Source organism: Parasteatoda tepidariorum, chromosome 8, assembly GCF_982258835.1.
Source record: "Parasteatoda tepidariorum strain Cologne lab strain chromosome 8, Ptep-v5.0, whole genome shotgun sequence".
In the NCBI taxonomy this organism is placed as follows: Eukaryota; Metazoa; Arthropoda; class Arachnida; order Araneae; family Theridiidae; genus Parasteatoda; species Parasteatoda tepidariorum.
In genome coordinates, this window is record NC_141762.1 from 106,423,859 (window position 1) to 106,440,711 (window position 16,853).

Genomic DNA, 16,853 nt, shown 5'->3' on the forward strand with positions numbered 1-16,853 from the left:
ATAACAGGTCTGAAATCATCTACACATGGTGCGTAGCATTCTTAAAAAGTGCTTAAAGGTGCTTATTTTCGATTTTCGTTTTTTTGAAAGCTCTTAAAGGTGCTTTTTTCATTGGGTGTTTTTGAAAAGTGCTTAATTTTCAAAAATGAGATTCTTTTTCGTCTTTATCATGTTGATTTTCGCCAGGTATGATGCAAAATTATGCTTTTTAAATATCTACGCAGTTGGACTCGGATTTAACTAATTCATAGGAACTAAAATTATTACTCGCTAAGAATTAAAGTCTATTCTACGAGCAATTTCTTTCCTTCTGAAGGATCAAATGAAAAGAGGACTTTGTCCTTTCCCCCTTTTGTCCCTATAAGATAATACGCCATGCAAATTATAAAGTTTATTGTTTCTATCTGTACTGTTAAGCAAGGAAAAATTTTCTTTTTTTACATGATTTACTAAATTAATGTATATATTTTTAAAAAAAATTATATTGGAAATGTTAATTGATTGTTAAAAAAGTTTTCAATGAATTGCTTTAGTTACCTAAAAATATTATTATTTAACCTTTTTCTTTAAATAAACCGAAAAATTCCTGTTGAAACCAAATGAGCTTGGTTTAAACCAAATAAACCTGATTTAAGCAAGAACTCTTCTTTTTATATAAAATTTTTAATTATATGAAAAATAATTTGTAAAATTTTTTTTTTATAAAAACCTAATTTTTTTTTTACAACCCTGGTATTTAATTTTTCTTTTACACCAAGAAGCTGAGATATTTAATTTTTCCAAAAACTATTTAATTGTTCTGAAATTTAATTATTCCGAATAATAATGCTTGAAATGTAAGCAAATCTACTCCATTTTTCCGAAATTTGGACAAAGTTAAAGGATTTTTCCCATCTGCTAACAAAAGAGGCTTCAAAAAAAGTGCAATTCACCTGCTTGTAGTTTTTGCTGGACTGAATTATGCGTCTGAAAGAAACTTGCCATGAAATAATTCTGAAATTAATGACTGTTTGAATAGTATTTGCAGCTCAGAATGTTCCTTAAGCCTTTTCCAAATAATATGAAACATTATACGTCTTTTCATTCAATAGTTTTTGTGGTATGAGATTGAGAAGCCATTGATTAAAGTTTTATGAAATAGCAATGGTAATAATGTGGCAATTTTTTTTCTTCTTAAGATATAGAGAGAGTGACTTGAAAATTACGAATTTTTTGTACTGGTTAAATGATTGACTTCTCTGATTTTAAATTGATTTTTAATCGTTCATTCCTTAGCAGACCTACAGATTGAGTAAAATCTTATGAACCCTGAGTCTGATAGTAGATTTTATTTTATAGCCGTCGTTAAACAGCCGACACAATTTTTTTGGTTTACGACTACTCGTAACTTTGTAATTTTGAATCCAATCCAGAACCAAGAGAACTCCTATATCAAGTATTGGGAAAAAGTTGCCTTTGTGGAGAACTTTTTATGGAACTAAACCGCAATTAGGTTACACGGAGAGGAAAATGCGAAAACCTCCCACCGTTAGCCTAACGGCAAGGGGACACTAACCCATGATCGGTCTACCATTGAGGATATTTTACGTCAGCACTGTAGTCAGTGTAAACTGGGTGCAGAATTCATATCGATCAGCCATGCATGGTTCCCACAAGTTAGGATGAACATGGGAAGCCTGGAATTGTCAGGGAATTTTATTTTAACTCCAAAAATCAGGAAATAGCCAGAGAAGCTGCAATTTTTTTGCAAAAACTTGGAATATTCCTACATCATATCTGGAAAATAACCAGTCTTAAAATTCTCAGTAACATTAATCAGTTGTTGAGATTCGTGTCAAATAATTCTAACATCTATTACAATTATTTGTTGTAAAAATGTCACATTTTAATCGAACTGAAATGCTCCCTTCCTCATTTCATAATATTTTTTTACACAGAAAATCTAATATTTCGCATTGCAAATAAAAGAATCAAAGTTTTCTGATGAAAATATGATCTTAATTTTCATTGAATTCACCTAGTATACCTGGATAACTCAGGGAATCTTTTTCTGAAATTGAGTGGGAACCCTGCCATGACTGGGATTTGAATCTGGTTCATATCATTGGAAAGCGAACACTCTATCCAAGGGATGGGCAAACTGTGACCAGCCGAAAGGTTTTATCCCTCTCGCGGATAGTATTTTAACATGCCAATCTGTGGTGAATATAAACAATATACATCCATTTTCTTCTCTACTTTGTTTAAAGTTATTTTTGTTCCTTCTTTTTTAACAAAGTACTGGTGACCTTTTTACTTTCTCTATTTTTGTTCTACAAAACATAAATTGATGAAAATAGCTAGCACAGACAGTTCGCTTGGTAAAATATTGAAAGCAGAAGTTCTTTATGGAATAGCCGTAGATTGGCGCCATTTGAAGCAGTTGTTTCTAAATATGGCAAAGTTTGAGTTTTACAAATAATTACCAAAAGCTAGTTTCCCAAATTTAATATTTCATGCCCAGATAATCAATACAATTGCTTCATCTTATATATGTGAACAAGTGTTTTCAACAATGAACCTTAGAAAAAATCATTTCAGAAATAGACTAACAGACAAAGATTTAGACTTGTTCCTTAAAATAAGTACATCTCACTTGGAACCTCAATATAAGGAACTTTTAAAAATGAAATTGCAATTTTATTCATCTCATTAAATATTTAAATTAAAACTTGTATATTGTTTTTATTTTTATTTTAGACGTTTTTTCTTAGACCACCGAACTTTTTGCCCTCGACCAAAAAATTTAATCCATCCCTGCTCTATCCCCTGAGCCGTCCCGACTTCAAATATTAGATTGTTGACTATTTTGGCAGCTATAGAAAGTTGTTACTGGGAGTATTATGTGATTACAGAAAAGCAAATTTTATTTTACCCTTTGACTATGAATTTTAAAAAATTATTTTTTTGTCTCGTTTATTTTTCAAAAGGACAAAATAGGTCACAAATAAGGCAAATTTAGTATTTTGGATTTTTCTGACAAGCGGTTATCAATTTAGAGGCTAGGACATATATGTCCTGGCCGTACTTAATGGTGGGATACATATGTCCATTAGTAATTTTTAAGCATTTGTTGGGACAAATAAGTCCCGTCAGTAGTCAAAGGGTTAATTCTAACTCGCCTTGCTTAAATGTTTTTTTTCCTCCTTCTTGTCATAATGAAATAGTCATAAATGGAAGCTTTGTGATAAATAATTTGTATTTCTGATTGTTATTTCAGATGATGTCAACTTTGCATCTGATCTGTCTGATTTCCGTCATCGTCATAACATAAGAATAATATTAATCCATCGAGGCCATGCTCATCAATCATTGTTAACGTGTGCTCATGAACAATATGATTTCTCCAGTATAACTCAAGATTTACCTACCAGAAGTCCCAGCAAAGTGAGTTAACTTTAGGTTAACTTTTTCAACTGACATATTTTCTCATGTTATTTTATTTTATATTGACCCAAGTCAACATTTTTTGTGGTTTTCCATTGATGGACTAACGTAGTCTTGATGATAATCATCAATAATTCCATCATGAACCATTATATTTTATTTTATAATCGTCGATGAACAGCTGACTCAATTTTGGGTTTAAGACTACTGATGTTTAACTTTGTAGTTTTGAACCTATTTAGAAGACAAGGCAACTCCTGGATCAATACCCCCAGAGGTATGATAACATGGAGGACTTTGAGACTCGACAGATTTAACGTGCACCAGTCACCATTTACTACACGGAGAGTCTTTGTTCGGCAGGGATCGAACCCACGACCTCTTGGACATAGGCCCTGTACCCTACCAACCAGGCTGTCCCTACCCCTATCATGAACTATTATATTTTTTGATGGTAACCAACATAAGTAACCATCACTCCAATGTAGGAATTCAGACTGCTTTATGATGGTTCAACATCAAAATAGCAACTGGTTTTGATGGTTTGTTCATGTTGAACTATCACGAATCTCCATCATAGTTTCTTAAAAATCAAATGTTGGTACGATCATGAACATAAAAAAAAAACAATGTTTTGATGGTTTATTCCTGAGAACCAACATCAGGGTTGCCACTCCATGGGGAAAACCTGGAAAATGCAGGGAATTGAACATGGGCAGGGGCCTGAACATGAATTCCCATTAGACCATCATAAAAGTGTATAGTTGGAATCATCATCGATTGTTAGTTCATGAGAATCAAAGTTCTCTTGATGGTTAACCATCATAGTGTATTAAAGCAGGGGTGATTGTGAGCCCAACTCAAAAATCCTGAAAATTTCTTGAGTAAAACCCCCTAATGACGCATATAAAATAATTAATGTCTTTATAAATTTAAATCATTGATATTTTCACAGCGTAAAATTCAAAATAGATTATATGCAGCATAATTTAAATTAATAATTATGTATAGGTTTACTTTTATCTCTAATCACATTTACTATTCTACCAGAAAAAATATTTGCAAATGAAAGAGAGGCCAAGTATAAATTCTAGTTCTAATATTTTTAAATAAAATATACAAGAATTTTTATACATAAATGTGATAGATGATTTCTCGAAACTTCTGGACCTTGGATTTCCGAAAATTTCGCAATCGCAGTTAGCGAAAAATCTGGACTTTTTCCGGAGCACAACCATCCATGATTAAACCAGTATTTTCCATCATGGACTGATGGAAGTTTGTTGGCATATCAAAATCTATGAGCGCATAATGGAAAATGTTGAATGATGGTGACCATCAAATTTTATTCCATCATGAATAGCACTGAAACCAAAATAAGCCATCAAAATGTTTTGATGGAACCATCAAGAATTTTGACTTGGGAAGTAAGGGTTATTTCTGTGCTGTATATGAACAAAGCTATAAAAAAAACACGACAAAAAACATATATAAAATAAAACCGGCTTACCATCGTTTCGAAATTATAATGGAGCCCTTCCTTTACTGTCTGAACACAGTACGAAGGAAAATTTCACAATTAAATCTCTTTAGAAAATACTTCATAGAAATATGAAACGCCAATAAAACTTTAATTGCATCGACAATCTTCCTAATACTTCATATTTTAATTTTACAATACTTACAACTTTACTTAAAGCAAATTTTTCAAATTCATCACCACAACATCAAATATCGACTTCCAATTCAATCTTGCTTTATCTCACCCTTTTAAAGGGTGCAGAAAATTCTCAGGATCGGGAAAATTCCAGTTTTTTGTTTTAAATTTTCACCTAGCAAACACATTACACAGTAAAATTGATTTTATGCAATTCTTGAATAAACTAGCAAATGTGTTAAAAATTGCAGAAAATAAAATAAATTAAAATAGTAATAATTTATAAAATTAAATGTATAGTTTATCTAAAGTGAGAACTCCTGGTCATTTGTCCAGACCCTTGGTTGTGACTATGGTAACAAGGTAGAACTATTTCAAGTAGGGGTGTGGGATCATTGTTTAGGACTGGTTTTGGGATCGGTCTGCGAGAAAAAGGGGATATTCTTCTTCAGTCTGCTGTGTTAGCCCTAAAGTGAAGAGAAGCTACCCTCCCTGCTCTATTCTTGTTTCCATAGCAGCAGACGGCCTCAGACTTTGTGGCTGGTGGAGTTCTTATCGTAGACAAACTATTATGACCAACACATAAATTTAAGGAATTTAAACTAATGAATAAACAAATTGACATACAAAGTTATTTGTGTCGTAACACTTTTAGTGACGCACTTTTTATTTAAATTAAACATTTTTTTTAAACATTTAATCAGACCGAAAGTTTTCTTAGTGCTGCTTGAATTTTCTCCTTATCTTATTTGCATGATCAGGTATATTTTGCCCCCTGCTCATTATTTGTTTTGTTTTTCACTGCCACAAGTCTAAAACAAACACAAGAGTATTATTTACTGTTGACAATAAAAGGAACTGAGCTGTGAATCAGGTTCGAATCCCAACAAAGACTGGTTGATACGAATTCCGCACCCGGCGCCCACCGACCACAGTACTCGCGTAAAATATCTTCAGTGGTAGACGGATCATGGGTTAGAATCTCCTTGCCGTGAGGATAACGGTGGGAGGTTTTCGTGGTTTTCCTCTCCATGTGAAGCAAATACGGGTTAGTTCCATTAAAAAAAGTCCTCTGTGAAAGCCAAATTTCTCCCAATATTTGATCCAGGAGTTCCCTTGTCTTCTGTATTGGGTTCAAAATGACAAGGCTACGGAGTTGAACATTAGTAGTCGTAAGTTAACCAAAAAAATTGGGTTGGTTGCTTAACGGCGGTTATAAAATCAAATAAAAAAAAACTCGTCAAAAATAGCAGCAAAAGGAAAATAACGCTGTTTCAAAAATGTAATCAAAAGTTGTCATTTTAAGTTTTGTGGTAAAAAATTATTCAGATGTTTGTTTTTTTTTTACTTTTTTATTTATTTATGAATATTTTATGTCTATATATTTTTTCATATTTTTACTCATTTATTTATTTATTCATATTTTTCTTTAAGTTTCATTATTTTGATATAAAATTTATCGTTCTATTTTTCTTTCCAGTCTGTCTCTAGTCGTCCTACTGAAATAGAAGTAACAGACCTTCCTCTTAATCGAAAAGAAGTACAAATAAGAAATAAATTAAGAAAATTATCCACCAACTGTGGTGGAAAAGTTCTTTTCATAACAGGAAGTAAAGCAGTCATAAGATTTGCCAATGCAGATGCAGCTGAAAAGTTAGTGTTTCCTTCCCTTCTTTTTTTTAAAAATTTCTAACTCAATGATATAAATTTTTTTGTAACGTTGGAATTTTTAAACAAAAATAATGTACATTTTCTTCATTATTTTGTCCAAAATTTTAATAGAAATGAATACCTGCCAGGTCTCTTGTTTTTTAACGAAGGCTCCTGTATTTTACCACTATCTACTACTTACCTGTACTTTCTCGAAATTCTCCGTATTAGTTGAAGAAATTAAAAAAAAAATTGGGGATAAACTATCTACTGATGGCGAAAATACTTCTCTTCTTCCTCAACCGAGGGTGCTTTTGCCTGTACTGCAGTATGTTGAGTTTTAATAGTTTAAGTCGAGCCGTGATGGTTCAGGGGTTAGAGCGTTCGCCTTCCAATATGGTGAACCTAGGTTAAAATCCCAGCAATGACTGGTCGTTACGAATTACTCATCCGACTTGCACTGACCACAATGCTGACGTGAAATATCTTCAGTGGTAGACGATCACAAGTTAGAGTCACCTTGTTGTCATGCTAACCTAGGATTTTCGTGGTTTTCCTCTCCACATAACTCAAATGCATGCTAATTCCATAATAAAGTCCTCCACAAAGCAAATTTCTCCCAATATTTGATCTAGGACTTCCCCTGTCTTCTGGATTGGGTTTAAAATGACAAGGCTACGGAGTTGAACATCAATAGTCGTAAACCCCAAATGGGCTCGGTTAGTAAAAGATCCATTATTTTATTTCTCCAATGTTGGCAGGTATGGAAATGATATCAATAAATAATTTATAATTATTTATTTTGATGCTTTGATCCTATTTTTAATGATTATATATAAATTTTATGCTATAAATAATTTTCTTTCTTACTGATTGTTCTTGTCATGTTTAATAATATTGTATATAAGTATGCAATGAATTACGATTTTCGTTTGTCTATTTCGTCCTTTTTTTTTCAGACTTAAAAATTTTTGTAATATAGTAATTATGGATGTATTGAACTTAATTTTAGAAGGATAAGATAACAAATTCAGTATAATTTGATGTTCAAATGCGTGCTACCTAGTAGTTATTTTAGTTTTTTTTAAATATGGGACACAGGGCTACAGGGTCCATTTTTAAAGTGGGTTTCAATCTATAATCTTTAAATTAAAGATGCTCATGAAAAGTGAATATTTTATAATCAGAATAAAAAAAAAAAATGCAATTAGCTATTGTTTTAATAATTTGTCAAAGCAGAATTTTCATATTCTGTGATTCTAACTACACTTTTGAAATTACAGGTCCTTAGGATCCAGAACTATTTCTGGGTCCCTTTTTGCTTAAACGAGGTTCCCATTTAAAATATAAATTTTCAACCCTTTTTCCAAGTAATGTTCACTCTTATAATATTGTTTTATTAATTGATAGACAAAGCAAAGAATTTCTAATCAAACTGAAAAATTGCAGGGGATTTTGTATCTTATTTTCGTATTTTTAAAAAATGGTAACCACTCAAAGAGTGCAACCTATTAAACTATTTCATTTACTATATAGCATTATTTGTTTTAAGTATGTTCAACTGTTTCTTTTTTTCTCTAAGTTTTTTCAGCAATTAAGTATACTACTAGCATAGTTAGTTAACCTAATACAGCTCATACAATAGTGATTGTGTTTTCCCTTTTAATATATATTGTGTATAATATGAACAGAGAAAACACAGGGGATTTTCTTCTTCTCCAGAATTGAGAAGCAACCCTGAGTTAGATGTCGAAATCACACGAATCGGACTCTTCAAAAAGAGATTACTAAATGCATGTTTTTATTTTGAGATTCAGTTTTTGTCATAAATAATATCATATTAAAAATAACGGATTTCATAAGCTTTGTGGAAATCAGTAGTAATAACTACATGCAAAAATGGAACAAAAATTTATGCAGAAAAGAAAAACAAATTTTTCACTTCATTATTCTCAAATGAGAAAAGAAAAATAACAAACATTTTTCCCCACTCCAATGCACAAGAAAGGCACCTTTTGAGTATAATTCTCAAGAAAAGATGAAATCTTTCGAAAATTTCTACAGAAAAGACTAGCAAAATTTTTTACTTCTCCCCCCAAAAAAATCTTTCTGCAAGAATTTAGTAACATTCTGCTACAATATCGCCATGATTCTGCCACTGGGAATGTTGATGCAAACATAATAATTAATTTTTTATATGAAATTTCAATTTGTTGGATGATATTACAAATGATATTTTTATGGGATTCAGAAAGGGGATTTTTATGGGATTTCAGGGAGTTGAATCCCTTTAAAGATAAAATCCCTATGATCATATGTTAGAAATTTTTCTTGTAAAAAAGTTTCACTATTGTATTGTCATATAGTAATAGTTTTGGTTGTGTTATATCAGGGTCGGCCATATTAAACCAATGTGGTTTAAACCAAACGTTTTTTTTTTATTATTTTAAAACCGCACTATGTTAAATCTTTTTTAATTATTTAATTTTTTATTACCTATTTAAACACTTTTAGTTTCAATATAACCTAATTAAGAAATAGTAAATTTGGCAGTAAAAATCTTTTCAATTTTGAGTTAAATTGCTGATGTGAATTTGTGCTTCTTTAAAACGTTATCAAAGCTAAGTCATAAAGTCTCTGAAAAGAAGCTTGAAATAAAATAGAAATAAAACAGTTTTTAAAATTAGTTAAATAGTGTAATTAGAGAATAACCTAAAATCAAAAGTTTTTCTGTAGGTGTTATTTTGAATTTTATTTCTCAGTGTATAGTTGTTGAATTTTTTTCTGTTATTAGTACAACTAAAAACTAATTTTTAATGTAAATGCAGTATTTTATTGTATTTGAAGTAAGGATTTTAATATTGGAAAAAAACGTGTATATATAAAAGAACATTTTAATTATCAATGTCTATTATTTTCTTTTGAGCTCTATTATTTATAAGCGTATTGACATACTTAAAGCTTCATTGTGTTGAATTATTCTTCTCTAATTGTTGCATTGTGTTCATTTACTTCCTTGTTCAAACTGGTATTTTATTTTTTATTTATTATTAAATCATCGGTACTAAAATACACCTTCACTATACTATTTTATTTCTATGTATTTACATATGCAGCCTATTTGAAATTTTTAGTCTTTTTCATCCCTACATTATTTTCAAATATTTTTTTTTTTATATAATATAATAAAAAATATATTATCTTAAGCTCTCCATGCTCTTAAATATTAAAATCGTTATTAATTCTGTTATAAAAGAGAAAAAAATTGCTCAAAATTATTTTTTGTTAATTTTTTTTAAATGAGCCATTTTCCTTGTGAAATCAAGGTCTATTTTGGGATTGTCAGTTGAAGTTCTGACTTGTTCAGGAAAAATTTTGATTTTGTCGCAAATTATTATTATAATTTTGATTAGTTATTATATGTCATTTTGAGGCAAGATAGAGTATATTTAAAGTACGGTCATCACATCATGAAGTATTTTAAGGATAATTGCAAGCCATTCAATTGGAGTTTGGGGGTTCTTTCAAAACCATTTATAATGATTGATAAAAATGATTTTTTCAACCATTAATAATGATTTAAAAAAATAAGTTTAAGAAATTAGTATATGTAATGTCTATTGTGCCTAGGATATATGTAATGCCTAGGGAATATGTAATGCATATTGTGGCATCACAATGCATGAACATCCATTTTGTTTTTCATGAAACTAATTTTTTTAAAGAATTGAATCTTTGGATGCAAAGAAAATTTTTTTTGACTTGTAAAATAAAATTGTTAATATTTGTGGTAATAGCCATATCATTATCTTTTAAATTACCCAAAATATTAGTACATGTATAAATTGAAAGTATTCAATTTTTAAATTTTGACCGTTCTAGAAAATTTTAATAATAGAGAATAAACACTGTTCGTATTTCGAAAATTGTAAAACGAAACACATAATAAAAGAACAAAATAATCAAAATTAATTCAAATCAACTTAATTTCTTCACACTGAAACATATATAAAATAAAACCACTTGCATCAGTTATCTGTTGTTAACCCCTGAAAATATATCGCACATTTTCATGAATGAACGATTCTTGTATAATTGAAATAATAACTTATTTTAAATTCCATGGGGAAATTTTCTTTTATATCTCCAAACAGCATGGGAAAAAGATTACTATTAACAGATGGTAAAAAACGCACCACTATTTATTAATTTATTTTTTCTACTATTGACAACAGAATGACTAAATAGAAAAAGCTGAATCTATGTGGAAAATGTCTATGGTTTGAAAAGATTTGTTAAATCTAGGTTTTTTTCTATAAAAACAAAGTTTTTAATCTGTGAAACTCTTGTCAGGCTAGTCTTGACGTATGCTTCTGAAGCTTGGACAATGACAAATCTGGAGGAAAATTGTATCGCAATATTTGAGAGAAAGATTTTGTGAGGTATACTCGGTGATGTAATTGTGTGAAAACAATAACTGGAGAAGGAGATTTAACTTTGAACTGTACAAGATTTATAAACAACCCGATATTATTAAATACATGAAAATGAATAGAATGAATTGAATTGACAATACACTAAAAAAGGTACTGTTTTTTCAGACCCACTGGAACAAGAAAGCGGGGAAGGCGGCCGCGGTTGAGATGGGCTGACTCGGTGGAGTCGGATCTTTTTGCAATTAATGAAAATAATTGGAGATCAAAGATAAATCGGAAGTCGTTATGGAGAAATTTTCAGAGGAAGGCATTGGCCCACATTGGGCTGTCTGGCTAACTATGATGATTCTTTAAATTGTTTTGTTTTGAAAAACATTTTAGACACATTTTATGATTTAGGATAGAATGGGGGGAGGATTCCCCTTTATATATCACAACACACACATAAATTGGAAAAAGACGAACCCAATTCTAAAACACCAGATTTCCTTATGCACACAAATTTTTAACACAGTTGGATTTTGTCGTCGCAATGGGAAATTAATCTCAATTGACTGTAACACGGGAAATACACATTTCTTTTTCCCCACAGTTTTTGTCAGAATGCTTTTGGATATTAATTATTTAAATCGCGGGATTTTCACAGTCATCAGAAGTCACACTTTTGTTCGACGCTGCATCGGGGACTGTTCAACTCGCGATAGGTTTTCTTCATCGGCAACTGGCAAACACACTCAGTCGCCACTTTCAAATCCGTCTCGTAGTTAGAAACTTTTGTTTTATTGAAAGGTATAATAACGTGGCATACTATACTATGAGGAACCCCATTCCTTTTTTTTTTTTAACTTCTTGCCTCTCTGGCAGAATTTTTACGATCTTTCTGCTACAAAACTCTCTAGCACTAATGTCTTTCTGCAAGATACTTTCAATAATAGCAAAGATGTATGTTACTAATTTAAAAAAAAAAAAAAAAAAAAAAAAAAAAAAAAAAAAAAAAACATAATTATTTTCAATGAATTTGTAATATTTTTTATTCTAATATTATGAGTGATTTTGTTGGGGAGATAAACGCACCAATTATTTCCTTTATCACATTTTGTAAATCATTATCACGCTAAAAGAAATAATTAAAAATCATGAAATCCCTAGCAGTAAATACCGAAGAACAGATCGACGACGGAAATCACGCGAATTGGACTCTTCAAAAAGGGGTTACTCAAATGCTCGTTCGTTTCAAAATTTAATTGTTGTTGAGTAAATAATATCGGAATTTACAAAACTATGTGGAAATCAAAAGCAATAATTGCAAAAAAAAAAAAAACTATAGAATTGTTGCCTTGAAAAGTAAATACAATTCAAATTTCCCATATCGATCGGGATAATTAAAAACCACGTTAAAATCAATAACAGCCGAAAATATAATCGAATCACTCAAATTGAATGTGACAAAAAGTGATTATTTAAATGTGCAATTCAAATTTGCGAGTAAATTTCTGAGGAAAGAAAACCAAAATGTTTTTCTTTCCAAAAGAAAACTCTTTCTGCAGGAACTCTGTAACGTTGATTCTGCCACAGGGCTTCTTGTCAGCCTTTTAGTGTGGAATCCTGCTCGGATAGCAGTCTGTCCAAAGCTACATGGTGCGTAGCGTATTTAAAAAGTGCTTAAAAGTGCTTATTTTCAATTTTAGTTTTTTAAAAGCCCTTAAAGGTGCTTATTTTCAATTTTAGTTTTTTGAAAGCCCTTAAAGGTGTTTTTTGTTAGTGGTTGTTTTTAAAAAGTACTTACTTTTCCCCTTTTCAAAATGAGATTTTTCCTTTACCACGTTGATTTTCGCAATGAATTATGCAAAAAGACGTAGTTCACATTGTTCTGTTCAAAGTCTTCACAATTGATTCAATCCCAATCTATTTCGGCGTATTGTCAGTCCGTATCGTTTGAAAACGCCATTCGTTTTACATGATTCAAAACTTCATGATTTTTGACAATTGTCAAAAACAATTCCAAAACTTTTTTTTATGGCATGACGGTTAGAACAGTCAATTGTCAAAAACTTCCCAACCCTGCCTAATTATATTTTTTTAAAGTGTTTAAAAATATTTTTGAGTGCTTTAAAAGTGCTTAAAAGGTGCTTATTTTTTGTTGAATAAAAGCTCGAAAGTTAAGGTAGGCATAAGCAGATATAAACAAGAGTGCTTTTAATTTTATCATGTTTCTGAAGAAAGGGAACATTAAAATGACTGTGCCCCACTATGTGAAATGTCTCACTAGTGGTCTTCATCGTTTCTCAAGTTTTATGCAAACAGGGTTGTTATTCATTCGTTCATAAAATAGGTCGAGGGATTTTTCAGGTTCTCATGTTTGCTGAGGGGAAAAACTTGCAATGGTTATTCCAGCAGTTTTTAATCTTAATTTAGAACAGAAGGTTAATTATTAATTATATCAACGGGTTTTGTTTTGAATTATGAATTACAAAAAAGAATTTAGACAAAAAATATAAAAAGATTTGTTAAAGCTTTTTATACTACATATATGGTCTGGGCAGGCATCATGTTGGATGGCCGCACACCTTTCCATGTCTTTAAAAGAGACTCTGTGACTGGTATAAGAATGAGCTCTTGGAGCCCTATGTTAGCTTTTTCAGGGATGCAGTTGGCCCTGAGTTCATTTTAATGGACGATAACGCGAGGCCACATAGAGCTCTTATGGTCGACGAATTTCTAGAGAGTGAGGATATTCTCCTGATGGATTGGCCAGCCTGATCTCCAGACCTCAACCCTGTAGATCATGTCTGGGTAGCTCTGGGGAGGGCAATTGCAACTCGCTACCCCCTCTGAGAACCATCCAGGGAATGAAAACAGCGTTGTTTAACGAGTGGGACCAATTGCCCCAGGAGATGATAAACTGCCTTATTTCAAGTATGAAATCACGCTTCGAGACCTGTATATCTGTAAGGTGTGACCATGCAATTTAGTTATTAAGCAACTTTTTTTTTTGTTTATTCTGCAATCGCTATTTCATACCTACCGACTCCATCGAGTGTTACTCACGATTATGCGTGTGTATTACAATAGTTGAATGGTTATTTGTTTTGTATTAAACACCTCTACCCTCACCATCCTGGATTCTAAGTTCAATTTTTAATTTGCTCTTTATTAGATTTAAGAGAAATAGCGCTTCTATGAATTTTTCCACAAAACTTTAAACCAATGAAATGATGTAACTTAATGTTTTGAGCAACGGTCTTATAGGCTACTTTATTTTTGTAGTTTACTTACATTTACAATTGCTTTGTTACAAATGTAGTTTACAACTACTTTTTTTTTTAAATGTAGTGACTACAAACTACTTTGGAATTTAGTCACTACTTTAAGGAGACGAACTTTGCTTCGGAACTTAATTTACTCCTATGTTTCGAAATGGTTTTAAATAATAAATTGGCTTACATTAAATATGAGGGAATAATTAAGAATTATTTATTCATGTTTACATGAGCCAGTTCGTTATTCCAAAACATTTTTTTCTTTCTAATTCGTTCATTTAACTTTTCACTTTTTATGCTATTTTCGACAGCGAAGATTTAATTTAAAAAATGCGAAATTATCAAATACTTGCAATAATTTAATTGTTTAATGCTTCTTTTAATTCCTCTAAGAAATTTAAGTTCATCGAAAATACGTTTTAATACAATTTTAAAAATACAATTTTTGGGATTTCCGGCAAAGTCGGTGAGCTCGAGTTTCGGAAAATTGATGCTAATCCGATCTGACGATATGACTTCTGCTTGTTTGTTTACACTTCCGTAGGATTTCGAAAACTCTTGGAAGCGTAGTTTCGCTGAAGTAACGTTATCTCTGTAATTTTCACATTGTTCCAATTCTTTTTCTAAAACTTCATCAAGATTTGAGGATTTGGATTTTACTTCTTCTTTATCAGTTTCGGTTTGATCCTCTGGATTTAAAAAGAGATATTTAAAAACGATTTCGTCATTTTCAAACAATCTCTTCGATTTTTCTTCAAGTTTAGCAAATGCTACTGATGCTGACTGGATGTTGTTACCTTCTATTGAAGATTCCAGCTCATTTATTGTTTTTGTTACGGCTGTTCGAAGAACTTTTCTTTGAATTAAGCAATTGTTATCCATATTTTCGTCAATGGATATTTACGTTGGGCGCCAGATATTGTATCTCGGGATCTTTTTGGCTATTGGTTTGAAATGAATCAGTGCGAGCCAATATTTTTTAGTGTTTTTTATTTAAACTTAACGAAACAACAACAAACAAAAGACTGAAGAGAAAAGCTATGTATCCTTACAGATGCGCACACTGCGCCATCTATCGCAAGGTAAAAATTTAATTTAATGGAAGGAAGATGCAACACCCTTCCTTTGAAATAACATCAATGTTTCATGAGTGCGCATGTGAGAGTGTGATCGAAGTGCAGGGTTGCAAAAAATGAACCTAACCAGTATAACCGCCTGGGTTTTTCTAAAATTGATTTCTTATTTATCCTCTGTTATATTAAAGAGCTATTCTATTAAAATATATATGTAGTCTAGCCTAAAAAAATGCACCTATGGTGAAGAAATTAATTGTGTTTGGCAAGGCCGTAGCCAGGATATTTTTTCGGGGGGGGGGGATATGGTAAGAAGCAAGGACAGTTTCAGACATGCAAAGTAGGGGGAAAACATTGTAACAAATATTGCAAAAGTTGAACTAGTAATTAAAAAATATTGCATAATACTTATTTTTCAAATAATATTACATAATAATTATAATCAATTAGTAAACAAAGTTTACAAAGACATGTGACGGGGATTTGAAAAAAAAATTTTGATTACTTTTTTAGGACGAACCAGAATATCCCGAAATATGCTTAATAAAGTTAGTTAATAAAAGGTTTGATTCGACAGTTTTTGTTTTTCTTTTTACTGGCAGGCTCAAAGAAAGACTAAAAAGTTTGAATCCCAGAATTTCGGGGGGGGGGGGATTTGTCCCGACGGTCCCCCCCCCCTGGCTACGGGCCTGGTGTTTCGAGACTGGAGAGTTACCTTGTTGACTTGATTTGACTGTATAGCCATTGATAAATCAGTGCCTTTGATTCGCTTTCTATGCAAAAAAAAAATTATTTTTTGAAATTAAAATAGTATAAATAAAAAGTAATCCTGTGTTAAAATAAGTTTCTATTGGGTGATGTATGTGAGTACATATAACATTTTGTATCGTGATGCCAGAGGAAACTTTATTCAGACTTTTACACCAATTTATTTGTATTAATTACACTTTAATAACCTATATGTAAAGTCAATTCATAAAATTAAACTTAATTATTAATATTAAAATAAGCTTTTTTTAAAATAAGGTACTTATTCCTGCCCTCTCTTTTGAAAAAAAAAAAACCCTAATGAAACATGAAAAACTCAGAAAAGCCCAATGAAACCCAGAAAAACTCGGGTTTTTTGCAACCCTATCGAAGTGATTAATCATCTAATACTATAAACTAATTTTATTTCAAGAATGAGTTACTTAAGCTAACTGCTCTTACTAAATTTTAAAGTAAAAATAACTTCACTGACATGTGTATTATGTCTATCTTACTCCAATTATAAGTTTTAGTTCTACTGAATGCCAAAAATTGAGTACAACTATTTTACGTAAGAAGTGTAAAAGAATATTCTTAGTGTTTC

The 16,853-nt window shown here is 31.3% G+C and overlaps 1 protein-coding gene across 7 annotated transcripts in view; it reads left to right on the plus strand.

Annotated features, from left to right (window-relative positions):
- LOC107446979 (meiosis regulator and mRNA stability factor 1-like protein) overlaps positions 1-16,853 on the plus strand; it is a 91,801-nt gene that overhangs the window by 13,618 nt on the left and 61,330 nt on the right. For all 7 annotated transcript variants that reach the window (XM_016061771.5, XM_016061772.5, XM_016061770.5 and 4 more), the window contains exons 5-6: positions 3,260-3,426; positions 6,564-6,736. In XM_016061771.5, the coding sequence (XP_015917257.3) occupies positions 3,260-3,426; positions 6,564-6,736 (340 nt within the window). The remainder of the gene's footprint in view (positions 1-3,259; positions 3,427-6,563; positions 6,737-16,853) is intronic.